Here is a 17,500-nt window from a genome sequence, read left to right on the forward strand (position 1 = left end):
TTTTTTCAAAAGTTTATATGCGGTTAACAAGCATATTTCAATTAATGCACGAAAAAGACAGTCATTCCTACAGATTTGAATACCTAAAAAAAGAAGATATGCCTGATGATTGTTTTGAATCGACAAATATTAAACCGAAAAAATGCGGCAAGGGTGTGGTTGAAAAAAAGTTTTTTGATTTATCATTGTTATGTAAAAACGTCCGAAATCAACTGCAAGGTTTGGTAAAATGATACGAACATATTTTACGGCAAGTAAAACTGTTATTCATACATTTGTCAAATCTCCCATCGGTATCCAACTGTTAAAATCGTCACTGTATCCTTTCCATTTCACCAAAGCCTGTCTTCTCTTATGATCTCTTTTTATGACTCTGACAATACGAAAAATACTCTGTTTTGCTTTCAGTAATTCAGGCTCATAAAAACTGCCTTGTATCTCTTCGTCATTGAGATGCTTTATTCTGTAGGTTATCGGATTCGTATATTGAATCTTATCGATTGTGAGTATCTCTTCTGTCCAATGTGGTGTGTATCCTTTGTCAAACACTTTTCTCTTGTACTCACTTATTCTGACTTTATCACCAACTTTGAACTCTTCAGTTTGGATGATGATTGCTCCATGTCACCATACAGATTGAAGTAAACAACCCCTTCATTCTTTTTTTTGCTTGCTTCGACAGGTGTCATTTTAATTGAACTATGTTTGGTGTTGTACTGTTTCAATATTTTTGGTAGCATATCCAAATATTGTGTATGCCTTGTACGGTGATTTTTGATCATACGATTCCATCTTTCGACTACTGACGATTTTTCTTCATTTTCTGTTGAATACAGTGTTATTTTGTTCTTTTCCAAGAGGTCTTTCACCTGTTTCTTGTAAAACTCACTTCCTTTGTCAGTCCACAAGTATTCTGGTTTTCTGCCACCCCCAAAGATATTTTGGAGCGCTTCTCTGACAGTCTCTCCGTGTTTGTTTTTTAGCAGTCTAATCCATCCATATTTGCTGAAAACATCTATCACCATAAGAAGATATCTGTAGCCTTTATTCCATCTGCTGAATTGTCCCATCTCAACCAAGTCTGCAGTCCATATTTCATTGCTATGCTTCGCAATAACATGCCGTCAAGTGAATTTTCTTCTGTTCGGTTTGTGAAGCCCGTTTGTGAAGCCGCTTGTGAAGCCCGAAAAAACCAAAAAACGGGCTTCACAAGCGGCTTCACGAACGGGCTTCACAAACCGAACAGAAGAAAATTCACTTGACGGCGTGTTATTGCGAAGCATAGCAATGAAATATGGACTGCAGACTTGGTTGAGATGGGACAATTCAGCAGATGGAATAAAGGCTACAGATATCTTCTTATGGTGATAGATGTTTTCAGCAGATATGGATGGATTAGACTGCTAAAAAACAAACACGGAGAGACTGTCAGAGAAGCGCTCCAAAATATCTTTGGGGGGTTTCTCTAACCTAACCCTAAACCCTAACCCTAACCCTACGTTTTTTGGTTTGACACCGAGACCCAGTGATTTTTTTACTTGCATAGTGTACTTGACCAGTGTGGAAAACCACGGTCTTTGACCGAAAGGAATATTTCCTATCTGTTTTATCATAATATTGTAAGCCTCATGCTTCTTTGACAGATCATCTCCGGCTTTGCTGTATGCTATATCATGCTGTTGACAGATCGAATCCAATCTCAAATATTTCCATTTCAATTCTTCCATGAATGAGCTCACGAAAGTTGAATACAAACTGTCTTTTGGGATCAATTTTGGCAACCATAATTCGAATCTATCCAAAAAAATTCTTCCACCATGGGTTGCATTAATCATGTGAATCAATTCTCCATCTTCATTGAATCTGCATGGGAACTAACATTTTGCTTTCTAATTTTTCGAAAAGCCTGTGATGATTAAGAGGATTGATAACGTTAACATGTTTCGCACCTCCAGTGCCATCATTATTAGTAGCTTGAGTCAACAATCTTCGTGATTCAAAACCAGTATTATCATTAGCTGAAGTATTATTCGTATCAAGATACCATAAGCTATTCTTTCCAACCGATCTTGAATAATCATCTGAATATTCCAAAAGATTCTTCACAAAAGTCACATTGTGGAGATTGTCAGTATTGTACACTATTTTACCGGCTGATTTTATCATGAGATGTTTTATAAGACTATGAGCACCACTGATAACCGTTATTCTATCTGCAGCTGCAAATCCTTCTCCATCAGCTAATTTTTGAAGTTGAAAACGAACTTCAAAATATCCATTATACCAATCGAAAAATGAAGATCTGTCATTGATTGTGAATTTGTATCCATTCTTTACTTGATGTTGATTGTTGGCAGGGGCTCTTATCGCATCGTCTAATTGAAAACGAACATATTCGTTTCTTTGTATATTTTCACTTGATCTGAAAGCCATTTATATTATGTTATGAATTTTTTTTTATACCGTTACCAGATATCAAATGATTTAAAATCATGTCGGTGCTTTCATTTTGTTTTGTCACAGGAGACTGAGGTCTTGTAATCATTTTTTGTCGTTTCGTCGAACCTTGTCTCATTTTAGAAAGCTGTTTCATGATCAGATCACCAGATTTTTCAGCGACCTTTTTACCTATCTTATCACCACCATGTGATACTCCTGATTCAATTGCATTTTTTGCCATCAGCTTAGCTACTTTTTTGAAAACTGAAGATAAAACAGCTTTCGCAGGTTTGAATACATTGTAGATTATGATACCAGAGCCTTTGTGTTGAAATACGAATCTGCCAAGTTGTGGATCGTAAAATCTTTTGAATTTGTACGGTTTCATTTTACAATATTTCATTGCATTATTCTGCTCTTTCTAAAATTAATGAATATGCAACATCGGCTCCATTCAAATCAATCAAACGTCTTTTTCCATCAGTTACCCACATTCTCATCGAAGATATAGTGGTTTTATTGATGGGATTATATGTAATACGTCTTGGTTCCAATGTGAAAGAATACGATAGTTTCAAAACGCTGGTACTGAAACTGTAAATAATATCAGTATCTTGACCATCAACTAATGAATCATTGATGAGATCACAATGAATATTTAAGACGTCAGTATCTTGTCTCAAATTTGGGACTTCATTGCCAATATGTGTTCCGCTTGACAACATTCTTTTGTCAAAACCGATGAGATCATTGAAATCCGATTTTGTTAAATCGAGTCTGATGGTGGTCGGTAATTTTACTGTGACTCTGAATGTTGTTGCATCAAATGTCAAAGATATCTCATCGTTTCCGATTATCTGTTTGATATAGCTGTCAAAAAATCAGTATAATTCCAAACACCAGGTGGAAAGACCAGATTTTGAAAGTTTGATCCATCATCACCGCTATACACTATTGTTTGATTTTTATAACTTCGATTAACATTGAACCAAGTGAAAGACATATTGATAAACCTATTCAAACTGAGCTGATATTCACAATTACTTGGCAAAATTATTGGCCTCGTGAATTTTGTAATGAAATTTTCGGGTTTATTGAAGGGTACATTTTTGACAGAATAGCTTGACAATAAAATTTCTCTGTCCATATATATATATGCACTATCATTGCGTCAAATTTTGAAATACTTCTTGTACATTTTATCGCATTGAGATTTATTAATCGTTGATGCCTTCAACAATGTATCTAATATTTCAAGTCGAAATTTCGCATATCAATATTTGTATTACCAGCTAAAACTTCCCCAACAATCAATTCCAATTCTTTTAGAAGTTGTTTTGGATCATTGAAAAACACAACATTTCCACCTTTTCATTTCTTTCGAAGTCCTGAACTGGCTTTGAATTTATTTTCATAATGTTTTATGTATTCATTCAATGTAACTCTGGCATTGTCTATTCTCCATCTGTCTCACAGATTCAGAAATTGAACCTCTTTTGAATTGTTTAGTTACAGAAGCCTTGTAACCTTTCAATTGATTTCTTCGTTTTTTGGCATCATCAATAATCTTATTAACATATTTTCTATTTTTTTGTTTTGTCATCTCAAGGTGATTTAAGACCTTATCGACAGAATCATAATTTTGATGACCAAGATCATTCAATATCTCATTATTCACATCTTCATCGTCCAATGCATACTCAACTTCATCATTATCATATTCTGGAGGCAGCTTCTGTGGTTCTTGAGGAAAGTATTGAGGATCCATATAAATTTCTTTATTTCCTGCCAATATATCTTCCAGTGATTCTTCATACGTTGGTGGTGTTGCTACTAGTTGTTTTTCTTGCTGCGATAAAACAGTTTCATCGAATAAATCATCAAGATTTATATCTTCAACTTCATCCTCAATATCAAGACCATACTCCGGAACTTTGCCTTTCATCTTCGATGGTCGTCGTCTTGCAATAGATGTTTTCAAATTACTGGCAATAATATCATCCAGTTTTGTTGTAATGGGTTGAAACACCTTGGAAAAAGATGCTTGGTTTGTTTTTCGACTGAGATCATGTTGTATTAAGGCATTCCTTACTGCGTTTATTTTATTTCCTGATTCAGATTTGCTTTTTGCAAGTTCTTTTTAAGTAAACTAATTTGATTATTTTTATTATTTGTTTACACAAAAAATAATGTTCAACACGGTGTTCAACATTATGTTGTAAAATAATATACAAGTACAATAAATGAGAATACCAAATTACGATTCTGTTGACGGAAATTTCGAAAATTACAAACAGTTATATGATTTCATGCCAAACAAATGCTTTAGAATGTTGGTTTGTGGACCGTCAGGATCTGGTAAAATGAACACATTGATGCATATGATTTACAATCTGCTTTATTACGACAAAATCTATCTGTATGCCAAAAACCTTGAGCAATCGAAGTATCAAAGTTTGTTGAAAGTGTTCGAACTGATAAGTAAGGACGTCGGTTATGATATTATTGAAGCTAGTAACGACCAGATTATACCGGTATCTGAATTGACAGATGATAATCAGAAGCTTGTGATATTCGACAATTTCGTTTGTGAGAGAAACCAAAAGCCATTGATCGATTATTTCATCTGTGGAAGACACAAAATTGTAGTGTCATCTATCTGTCACAAAGCTATTATAAGACACCGAAAGATATCACACTGAATTGCAGTCATTTCTGCATTTATGAATTCCTAAGCACCAATGAAAAATCACTGCTTTGTCGAGAAAACAATACTCCAAAAGAAGTCTATGAAAAAGTGACAAAGGATCCATACAGCTTCATGTATATCGACAAGCCACGAAAATTTACCACAAAAAACTTTGATGATAAAATATAAACGAGATATTCAAATGTTTTATTGGAAACACAAACACAGAGTATCAAAATCATTGAAGACGGTGATTACGACATGGAAAATAAAAAAATAGTCAATTTAGCAGAAGGAACACACAATGACAATGCTATTACAAAACATCAACTTTCAGACCGGATTAGACGAAAAACTGAACACCACTGAAGTTGTTCTCGTCAATGGATCATGCGTTCTGAAAGGGCATCTGTTGATGGATTCAAACAGGATTCAGGATATTGGAAATCCACGTCAAAATGAACAAGATGCTAAGCCATATCTGTATTTTTCAACATGGTATATGCAGTTCGAAGATGACAATGTTAAATTGAATGTTAAAAATCCGATCGACATGGGGAATAAAAAAATCACCAATCTAGCAGACCCTTTGCATCACAAAGACAGTGTAAATAAATTTTACGTTGATTCATCGATGGTGTCAAAAGCTGATAAAACAGAGCTTGGCAATTATATTTTAAAAAGCGGTTTGACAGCTGATCTTGACATGAAATACCATAGAATAGTCAATCTCAAAACACCAGAAAATTTAACAGATGCTGTCATTTGGAGCTTTTTGAGTCAAGAGCTAAGTAACTACACACATGAAACTGGGTTCACGATGCAAGGTGACATCGATTTCAATAACAATAGCATTTTCAACGTCGCAAACAGCAGCAATAATACATCAGCCGTCAATAAATCCTATGGTGATTCAAATTTAAGCAAATATTTACCAAGGGATGGATCTCTATCCATGCAAGAAGAGCTATCCCTTGATTCAAATCCTCTAACTGATCTACCTGAACCAAAATCTCTGATTGATGCAACAACAAAAAGATATGTAGACAACGGTCTAAACAGTAAAATGGATAAAACATTGTCAAGCAATCTTGATCTGAACAACAACGAAATAACCAATCTGAAAAAAGCAACACATAATCAAGATTCTGTTAATTTGGAACAACTGAATGAAGCTATTTCAGCATTAGCTTTGACAACAAGAATATTATTTTAAAGAAAAACAACAAATGTCACTTCACCATCAAACAACAACGATGCCGCTAACAAAAAATACACTGATAAAAAAATTGGAGATTCACATATCAGTACTCATGAAAACAGAAAAAATGTTTTATCATATGGTATGGACGACAGTGAATTAACAGTCGACTACGGCATCACAGAAGCCAATTTAATTGATTTTTATGAAATGCCTCATAAAATCAATAAAAAAGCTTTCACCTTGAAAGTTCAAAGAACGCAAGATGGTTCAAACTTTTTCAAAGGAAGATTCAATTTAAATCTGTTAAAACTGATTCGAGACAACCTGAGACAAAATTATGCGGCCTGCGTTGAGATATCTTTCAAGAGTTCCCAATTCTATGAAAAGGAGTTCGACACAACCAAAATCAGTTTTGAAAAGATGAACATGCATATAAACCACAGTGCCACAAAATAAGTAAATTCCGATTACAAATATTATCGATCTATATTGAATCTGTCAGGAGGTGAAATACAAAGACGATTGTTTGTCAATTTTCAAGCTGATTACGATAACAGCAGTCCTTCTTTGCTTCCAATTTATGCATTGATTTATGGTTTAAAAGATAATACGAATCATGACATAGACATTTCTATTTACGATTTTGAAAAATATTTTGAGATCACCTCTTTCCATTATTTCAAAATGCACATGGCTAGAAACATGAGCAATCAACGAATAATCAATCTCGGATCACCGACTGACTCTAATGATGCTGTTTCCAAAACATCGCTATCTTCAATTGTTAAAGACTCGTATATTTTTGGTGCTGTAACCAAAAGTACATACGTTACTAATGATGGAGGCTCTTACAATAGCAACGCGTTCACTTCCAACAGTTTAATCATCAATTTCGATTCTATAAATATCAAGTCAATTACTTTGTATAATGTAGACAAATCTATTAATAAAACCGACATTCTCAGTCTAAATTATGAAGATTTGGGTGGTGGTAATTTTAGATCTTGTGTAATGAGATTTCAGTTTAAATCTCAACCAATAAAGTTTCTTATCAATATGGTCACGAAAATTCTATTTATCAGCCTCCACAGCACCACAGGTATTAAATTTAAACTTGTTTGTCAAGTAGTTGATGTGTAAATAATATGATGTAATAATAAACAATGCCTTACATTATTTTTAGATAAAGATGGTGATCATGCTACCGATAAAGATGGTAATAAAATAGAATTCATAGTCGAGTATATCGATGACTCCATCCAGTGGATTAATGATAAAACCGAGCCATTCATCAACGATAATGGACATTCAGACATAAAAGATCGTCATTCAGTAATCAATGACGGTAATGCTAATGATCATGCCATCAGTAAAAGCGATCTTGGTGCAGCTATTGCTTGTTTTCAACAACAGATAGCATCACTACAGAATGAGATAAAAATTAGTGGAAGGACATAAATTTGCATTGGGATTAAAACCCCAATGCAAATTTACATCCAACATTTCAAGCGTAAAATAAAACCGTTTTTTGGCTTTATTTTACGCTTAAAATGCAAAATGCGCTGGTACCCATTTTTAGGGTTTATTAACGTTTATTTTACGCTTAAAACGTGCTGGTACCCGTTTTTAGGGTTTATTTTCACGCTGACATCCCCAAGTACTATACCACTGTCAAGTCACCGTTAACTACCAGCTTAGCAAAAAGCTTGCCGATTGATCTTCCATGGCAAAATCAATAGCAAATTAACTGTCTTTGGTTGTTGAGACTGTTAAGAAATTTCACTCTTTGAAACTTAGATTTACATACATTCAAGCGCAGTGTAGGAATCAGCACAAAAGTATTTGGGTGACGTTTGAGCAATCACCTTTAATCACACGTTGTTGTAAAGCCAATCACTTGCGTGTGACTAAATAAATTTACGTGCATTTCTATGAAGTGAGAAATTTCTTAGCCTGTAGTATAAACAAAAAATAGTACGGTTTGTGGGGGCTATTTGGGATAAATAGTGGCTAGTGATATTTGAAACCTCAGCAAATATCACTCGTGTCATTTATCCCAAATATCCCTAGAAACCTAGCTATTTCTTGTACAAATATATTACCTTGATACTTTCATGTTCCGCTACAAGTAATTCCAACTGTAATTTCTTCTTGTAGTTGAAATAAAAGTTCTTACACTGGGCACCAGTTTTTGTAATCACCCTACGTGCTATAGCTTCCCAATCACGTCCACAATCTTTCAAACCTGTGGAAAAAAGGAACCCCACAAATTGAACATACTGTTCAGAGAAAATAAAGAACTTTCCTACTCATCATAGTTATATAATCACTGCTTTAAATTTGGTAGAAAAGTTTGGGCTGCATAAAGCCAAATGGGGTAGAGCAAGTAGTAGCTGGATATGTACGTAGTTTCTTTACCTTGGAGAGCTATTTCTATTTCTTTCTCACTCCATCGTGATGTCTCTACATGATCTGTAAACAAAGCATATGTTGACTTTTCAGACGAATTTGTGGTCAAAATCCCCATTCAGGGGGTTGAAAAATGGATGAAATCTGATCAAATTCTCCACCTGGATGCTATTTTTTAAATTAACTGTCCAAATAATAACATTATATATTACCAAAACTTTGTTGGTTTGAAGGCGAAGGAGTTGGTTTGGGGCGAAGGATCCTATCCCTGCGGGCTTACGATCGCGAGTCATTTACAAGTTTTCATGTGCAGGCTGTAATGCCTGTTATATTGGTGAAACCAATAGACATTTCGCCACTCGCATCCGTGAACATCTCGCCTCCGACAAACATTCCCACATATTTAAGCACTTGAGAGGTTCTGAAAATTGTCGCTCCCGGTGTTCAGAAGACTGTTTTAAAATCCTCGACTCTGCTTCCACACGTTTCCAATTGAAAATCAAAGAAGCCATGCATATCCTTTGGGAGCAGCCATCTTTAAATTCCCAAGTCAAACATCTTAATTTATCCCTTTCATACTAATTAGTTTCTTTTCTTAGCCTAAACGGTTTGGTTTTTTCTGTTTTGTTTCGTGGTTGGGTGTTTTTATTCTGTTCTCGCCTTCATCCTTAATTATTCATGTTATATCTCACTTTGTTACACTATTTATTGCTCAACTTTAGTTTATTTCTCATTTGTCAACTGACGATGGATGATGTTTCATCCGAAACATGTATTGATTAAATATGAATTTCAAAAACATCGTATGGATCATCAAAGCGAACATTATATATTACGAACAAACAATCCTTATGGTAAATACGTCCTAGTAATTAACAGAACAAAATTTCCAATTGTAAAAGATCCAAACATGCAAACAGGCCCTAATTTCCAAAGTCATGTTCAACAATTATTGTTCGACTTAACATCGTGTTATTGAGTACGTTTTAAAAGTGCAAATCAAGAATCCTGCTCATTTTTACAAAGATGTTCTTCTACTTGCAGGAGTGGCATTTTTATTTGCACACATACAATACGGTGTTATTTAGCACAGGAGCCACAAGAAACCCACTCAATCACTTTTGCTTCATCATCATCTTCTGTACAGAGTGGTTGCTTACAGTTACACAAATAGCAAACATTATCTGACACATCAACTCTCAGTCTGGACTGTTTCATGTCCTTGACACTAATGGCTGATTCAGCCCGAAACAAATTTTTCCAGGGGCATATGCACATTTTTCGCTCTGTCTGGTAGAGTAGGGTTGTCAAGGATCCAAAAATTTGGTTTCATCAAGGGAGTTGATAATGTAAATTGAACACCATACAGGGCTCCTATGAGCTGACGTATCGAGCGTTAGCCCTTCGTCAGACCAAATCGAGGAATTATGAGTTGTGCGTAGTTTTTATAGTAGAGTAGGAGCTACGCTATTGCTGGTAACAAGGCAATGTGAAAAACAAGAATATATTAGTCAAATGAAAAGCGTTCGTTAATACCATGGGAATTAAGGGTGTCAATTTGGAAGATGAATTTTTGTTCCAGATTCTTGTGGCTTTCCGTCGTACCTAGATGTAGGGAAATGCTGCAGATAGCCATGTGCTGTTTGGAGTGGGTAAGGAGATTAAAATGACGAGAGACTGGCCTAGATGCATCTTTGTCATTCTTCTCAACATCGCGAAGGTGTTCGCGGAATCGGTCGCCCAATTGTCTACCTCCTCGGGAGAACGAATACAACTGCGTGGGAAAAGCGAGTGAGGGCTTGGGTCGAGGCGAGGCGGGGGAGCCTGTAAGCATCTCTTTAAATTCTTCATTCCGGTATACCAGCTCCTGGTATACCGTACGATTGGTCAAGTTTGACAGTTTACATCAACACTTATGCCATCATTTCGATTCATGGGCGGAGCTTACGCGTAGCACGAAAGAAAGTCCTCAACTCTCTCGCCGAGTTTCTTAAAGTTTTCCCAAACGTACAGGCGCTCAGATTGGGGCAAAAGTTGTGTCTGTTGAACTTAACTCGAGAAAAAGATCCCTTTCTAATGCTTCCAATCGGTTTTGGTAAAAGCATAAATTTTCAGTTACTTCCGCGCGTTGTGAAAGCGCTTCAATGTTGTGATACATCAGTGCACACCGCTTACAATATAGCACCACCTGGTATGATATATAGTTTGAATTTTATCGCACACACACGACTATTATGTCCCCATGCACGCCACAATTGTTACAGTGCTCCCTCATAACTCTGACGAACAAGAACAAATACAATATTATATTACGCAAATACTTGGCAGGGTATTCAAATTCACCAGCTAAGCTCAATTAAATTTCTGTGTGCAGATGTCATCGCTTTTGAAATAGCGCAAAAATTTGCCGGAAACACGGGTGTATTTCCGTTGCATGTGACCACTGAAATGATATGATCTTTTGCTGTCTTAAAGCTTTAAAATATCAAGCGATTTCAGGAAGCGAAGGTGATGGCTACGTGTCTGTATACTGAAACTCATCCACATGAAATATCGATCTTTCACATTAATTATCGGTTGTCCTGAAGCATCAGCGCTGAATTTCATTGATGAGACCATCTTATCATCTAGGCCAGAAACTTCAATGGTTGGATTTCTGTTTTCCTTGGAAAAGTCAACACAGCATCGGGAACTCAATATGTGTGGTCGAATTTGCTAAATCTCCGGCCGGTGATTTCCTTGAAACCCGTTTCCTGGGCGCTTTGACAATAGCTACGTTTGCTCGTAAAGTTATTTTCTTAAAAGTGCCTTAAATTCTGGCTAACGTCCTCGCACAAGTGAGACAACCGTGACAACTGAAAGTTTTTCGTTCCGCACAAGGTCCAACCCTAAGGAAGCAGCAACATTGGCCAACACAACATTTTCGGCGCCGCCAGTGTAAGAAACGGACAACGCTAAATATGGAAACTCTAGAAATCTTCATTCCCAAACACGTCACGTTTTTCTTGGAAACCAGAAGAACTTAGAAATATGGCCTTCAGAGAATCAACGCATTACCTCTGAACAACAATAAGAGAATTGTGCTTGAACTCGAGTGGAACCACACAAGTCCGCCCATTTTCAACACTTGGACATTGACATTTTGACATGCGAAAGGTTATTTGCAAAGTGCGTGGAATGAAGAATTTAAAGAGATGCTTACAGGCTCCCCCGCCTCGCCTCGACCCACACATTTTTTTCTATTTTCCTACCATCTGGGAGCCTGGAACAGGCTACAATAGCGTAGCTCCTTCTCTACTGTAAAAACTACACACAACCCATAATTCCTCGATTCCGTTTGACGAAGGGCTAACGTTCGAAACGTCAGCTTTTAGAATCCCTGTATGGTGGTCAATTTACATTATCAACTCCCTTGATAAAACCAAATTCTTGTGTACTACTTCCCTACCGACGCACCACCACAGTTTCCTCAGAAACTAGCCCCTTTATTCTTTTGTCAGGGATCCATTCCATTTCAGATGCACTTCTAGAAGAATTTCCGAGGGTACTGAGTATTCCCAGGTGATCATCCATTCAGTTGTTAACCCACCCAAAAGGACTTAACTTCGATCAGTAGAAGACTGGAATCGGCTCATGTTGTAAAATTCAGTTCTTTATCTTGTGCTGTTCTTCCAATGTCTTATGGTTTGCTTACCAATGGATAAATTGGTAAGCAAATTGGTAATTTTTTAATGGTCCTCACAGATAGTAAATGCATGGAGCTGCTTTTGCCAAAGTGTATTTTTGTGGCTAGCCCTTGATTATCCACAATTGGTACATACTCACTCAGTGATTTTGGTGTTTCAAGCAATCTGATTGGTTCACTGTCTTGGAGTAATTGAGTATTATTCACTCCATACGGAGTGACTAATGCATGATCCAAACAAAACAAAACGGCCAGCGTAAACTTGCCAACATTTCTGAATCAGAAATATCGAGAAATACAAGATGATGCTATGCTACAGAATACAAAGGGGGCCACAAAAGTTAGCCTGAAAGTTTTCAAAGGTAAGAGAAGTGTTCATACTTTTGCCGACTAGTGTTTGACTTCGTTTTTCCAGATAATTGTTGCTAAAAATTAAACAATCTTCACGCCAACAATTTCTTTCACTTACAGTAATTCTATTTTGTTGAGCTGGTCGCCATTTAGTCCAGTCAATCTACGTGTTTTAGATGGTCCTGATCAAACAAATTGCAACAGACTTTTCTTCACTGCCATGCAAACAAGGATGGTCTACTAAGTGACATACTAAAAATCCCCCAAAATCCGTTAAGGGGAACACGCCAAAATTTAGCATTTAAAGGGCATCCAATACATGTGCTCTCACACTTTTTAACGAAGAATTATTTTATTGCTTGTTTCACTGTCTAAGGTGCTTCGATAATGACAAACTAATTTTCCTGTATTTGTTTAGCTAAAGGAAATTTAAAATGGTCCTTTCAATAAGATAAATACTTCAGCAATTGGCCACAGGCTTACCAATTTTATTGTGAATCACGGAAAAATCCTCTTTTTGTCGTTGTGGTGACTTGCTTGACAATCTTTCCTTCACTGGGAACATTCCGTGCGCAATACATGAACCAAACAAAACTAAAGATACTTTTTGTGGGAAATACACAACCTATGAGAGTAAACCGCTGACGATTTTAATGCTGTCACACATTTAATGCAGCACTTCAATCTGTGGCAGTACTTGCACTGTTTTTAGGTTATGTTTTTATGAAAAGGTAAGTGTTCTTTTCGTTATAATTTATATATAATAAATATTACTCTTTTTAAAATAATGGTTGTGTTTTACAAGTATTAAGCAGTTTTTTTCAGTGTCCATGATGTTTTTGTCTATGGAACTACAATCTGCTGAATGAAAACATGAACAATAAGGTTACAAATGAACAAATAAACTCTATCAGACACACAGTGATTGCAATTACTGCTATTCTATCAGACAGTCTTTATCATCCAAAAGGCGGATGAAATTCATCATAACCAAGGGTTAATACTGTTTATAATTATTAAAAATTAATTATTGTATCTCAACTATCTTAAGTCATCTAGCTTTGTGAATCAAAGAAATGACCTGTCGTTTTTAAAAGCCCTATCACAATTTAAAATGGCATTTCGAATTCTGTTTATCAAGGAATGAGCCAATAAAAAAAAATTCGTTATTGATAGCACAGCCATTATTATTAAGATTAGAGGCAGAATTTCAATGTGCCATTCATGCAAAGAAAAAGAAAGAAAGAAAAAGCGAGGCTGGTTAAAGTGGATGGAGAACTGTTGCATTTGTGGAGGGAGCTTAAGCGATGGCCATCCTGTTGTTGTGTTGACACAAAAGGGTAGCGATAGTATTAACCATGTACGTGACACATGTGGTGCCCACGAAGTTCAAGCCTGGGTTGGTCAGAGCGTTCATCAGAAATGCCGCCGAGATTTCTGTAGGCCGAAAACGTCAACTTCAAAGATAATTGAAGAACAACCAGCTATAGGTCGATGTTCTGTCAAGCCAAGATTCAACACAAAAAAACACTGTTTCTTTTGCTGCCAATCTGCAAAAAATGATGGACGAAAAAGGGGAAATGACGTCATGCCTGTGAGAACGCAAGACTTCCAAGATTCTATAGCTCAGATCTGCAAAGAAAGAAATGATGAATGGTCTGAAATAGAGTTCTATCGTCAGCCAAAAAAAGAATTTTGTGAGGCAGAGAAGGCAAGAAGAATGGTTGAGACAGCAGCGAAGCTACTCAAGAGTGATATTGTTACGCGACAGATTTTGTACACACAGCTTCGGCTTTTCAACTTTTCCAATTCTTGCGTAGAAATTCAGCACTCTGCCGTTGCCGGCAGCCAACTCTCTCTAGCTCTCTCAAAACTGGCGTTTATATATGCTCTTGCTTAGCTATGATTGGTCAGAGAGCTTGAAAAGTTTACACAAACGTGATCCTAACACTCTCAACAACAAAGGCGGAATATCTTGTGGTAAATACTTGTGGTAGATACGTCAGCTTAGCTAAATTCGAGTTAATTAAATTGTTAGATAAACTGATGGCAACAGAAACCGAAGATTCTGCGGTCCTTTATGCTAACCCGTGCAGGCTAACCACGGGAAAACTAACACTACAGATAATTACGTTAAGATAACTAACATGGTCGGTATCACATCTTTATAAGAAAGAGCCGCTAAGACGGTCCTCGTGTTTCCAACAACATCGGCGGAAATTCGGCTGTCGCTTAATGCATTTTCTCGTGGGAAAGTTACTTAAATCAACTGAGAGGGACTAGGTTGTTTTCGACACCTAATTTGGTTTGCACGTTTCAATTTCTTATCTAAATTCTTAGCACCGTGCATGGCATACTTTGCATACAATATAAAATATGCTTTAAAATATTATTCCCCCCTTTAAGATGTCGCCTCCCGGCGACAAAAGAGGATAGTAACTCAATGAAACGGAAATTCACAGCACTATTTTGTTTGAATTTTTTTTGATTGTGTTTTGTTTGTTTTTGTTGCATTATTTACAAGTAACTATGAAAGCGTCTCTGAATGAGGTAAACTAATCTATATGCCCTAGAAGCATAATGTTCAGTTCGTTGTGGTCCTTGAGAAGACCTTCGGTATTGGTCGGGCAGCGCCACTGAACCACTGGAAAGTAAGTACTTGAAAGGGTGCGGGTTCATCCTGATGAACATAAGTGTAGATGTGTGAGTGTTCCATCGAAGAGGGCAAGTTGAGCTGACATCCTTGAAGAAGAAAGAAAACAGCTTGACCTTGAAAATAACGCAAATTCTTTTCCTATCCTGGTGGTGAAAAGTTCGACTGTGTACAGCATTATCAAGATGTAGAAGAAGGGACTGGCTTGTGAGACTGGAATCAGCTAGAATGACGTCACCCATGTGAGGCGGACGACAGCAAATGCATGACATGTCAGGAGACGTGACAGGCTGGCGTTTATTTTGATACCAACGTAGAAGGCAGAAGTAGTAATACGTTTGACAGTTGATGATGGCATGGCAAATGATCCAGACTGTTATGGGAAATCCACAGGAACGTAGTGCAGGCTGGAAACAGTTCTTGGTGAACATGTGATGATGGCAGGAAAACATAAGTTCAGTATCACAGGCAAAAGGAAAAACATGACCAAACCAGAAGATATTAAACATGTTCTAAATGGTTAGGTCAATGGTTAGTTAGGATATTATTACTGCAAAATCAGAGAAAAGGTGAGAACTTGCAGTGGGAAAGGTAGACAACAAAGGCGAAAGAGTGTTAATTGTGCCATAAACAAATTTTCGTAATGTGTCCTGTCAACCATTGAATTAGAAAAACGTGAAGATGGCTAAACCAAACCTATGCGCATACTAATGTATGGTACGAATTGAGGTAGATACAGCATGGAAATAAAACTTTCTGTATTTCGGAGACGAGAGGCCGCGATTAACGATAGTGTAATGTGAGGCATAAAGAAATGCCAATAAAACAGATGCAGCCAAGTCAGAAAAATTAGCCAAATAAGAAACGATGCCACAACGTTTTCGTTCAATATCGAACAAAAGAAAGTGCGATTCGACCTAACGTGAAGTTTGGACTGTCCACCAACTTGACCAAATACTGGAGTCAACTCTCCGCTAACCAACTTAATGTAACTAATTGTCGTTTGCGACATAGGATGTTTAGTTTGGGGATGAATTTGTCGCCAGACAACTGCTTTAATAGCGGTGACGTTAGCACCTGTGTCTACTAAAAACGTGAGCTCAGTATCACAAACAGCTCCATTAACCGAAATATTGTTTGTGTCGTGTGACAATGGCAGAGTATCGCGAGTTAGGAGAGCAATAAATTGGTCATTAACCTCGCTAATGTCATTTAAACAATCGACCTTGACCTTAGAAGTTAGCAAGTGGTCTTCGCTGACATCAGAACAGACTTGTAAATTCCTGTGGTAAATTTGGTTGGGTCTGGGTCTTCTTGTTGCAGATCAGCCTTATGAACTGAACTCTCGATCTCCTAAAGACTATTTTGATCATCCTCTGAACAATGAGCTAAAGGGATGTTAACGCCGAGATTTTTCTTAACACTGGTGTTCTCGGCCTCGAGAAACGACAAAATCTTCTTCTTCAGTGTATCCTTTCCGTAATATGAACAAAGTATTCTTAAAAGAAAATGCACTAACTTAACTTGTGATATGTCAGGATTTTTGCTGACATTTCTGGTCTGGGCAGTTGCATGGACCTTATCTGAGTTGACATTCCTATGAACAGCTGTTTCCGGAATATAAAAAGTCACGCGAAATTTACTATTCAAAACTGTGGCTGTTTCCACATGAAGTTCATGACATAAAACTACTGGTTCGATAAACGTGCAGGGGCTTTGCACTACTTCAGTATCATTGAATTCCGTCTCCACCACAGTGTAAAAAACAACAAATTCTTGTAAATTTGGTTTGCTTATATGAATAACAGGTTCTGTAATACATGGCCTAAATTCGGAGAGCACACACATACTGGCTTCGGCAGGAAAAACTTGAACTTCTTTTGATGAAATAACTGAATTCTTTTCAAATCTTCGTGCAACATGACATTGTAATACGACTTTATTATTATTATCTTGAAAATTTGTTCCTTCTTCAACCGAAGAGACATTACTACAAGTGTGACCTTTTGAACTGTCAAATAACTTTGAAAAACATCTTGTTGAGTTAACACGGGAACTTTGTTATTCTGG

At 36.8% G+C, this 17,500-nt stretch overlaps 1 protein-coding gene across 2 annotated transcripts in view; it reads right to left on the bottom strand.

Moving 5' to 3' along the window:
• The window catches only part of LOC138045694 (serine-rich adhesin for platelets-like), a 133,594-nt gene that overhangs the window by 15,957 nt on the left and 100,137 nt on the right, over positions 1-17,500 (bottom strand). For both annotated transcript variants that reach the window (XM_068892280.1, XM_068892279.1), the window contains 2 exons: positions 8,751-8,804; positions 8,435-8,577 (listed from right to left, as the gene is read on the bottom strand). In XM_068892280.1, coding sequence (XP_068748381.1) covers positions 8,435-8,577; positions 8,751-8,804 — 197 coding nt within the window. The remainder of the gene's footprint in view (positions 1-8,434; positions 8,578-8,750; positions 8,805-17,500) is intronic.

The sequence above is a fragment of the Montipora capricornis genome, chromosome 4, assembly GCF_036669925.1.
Source record: "Montipora capricornis isolate CH-2021 chromosome 4, ASM3666992v2, whole genome shotgun sequence".
NCBI lineage: Eukaryota > Metazoa > Cnidaria > Anthozoa > Scleractinia > Acroporidae > Montipora > Montipora capricornis.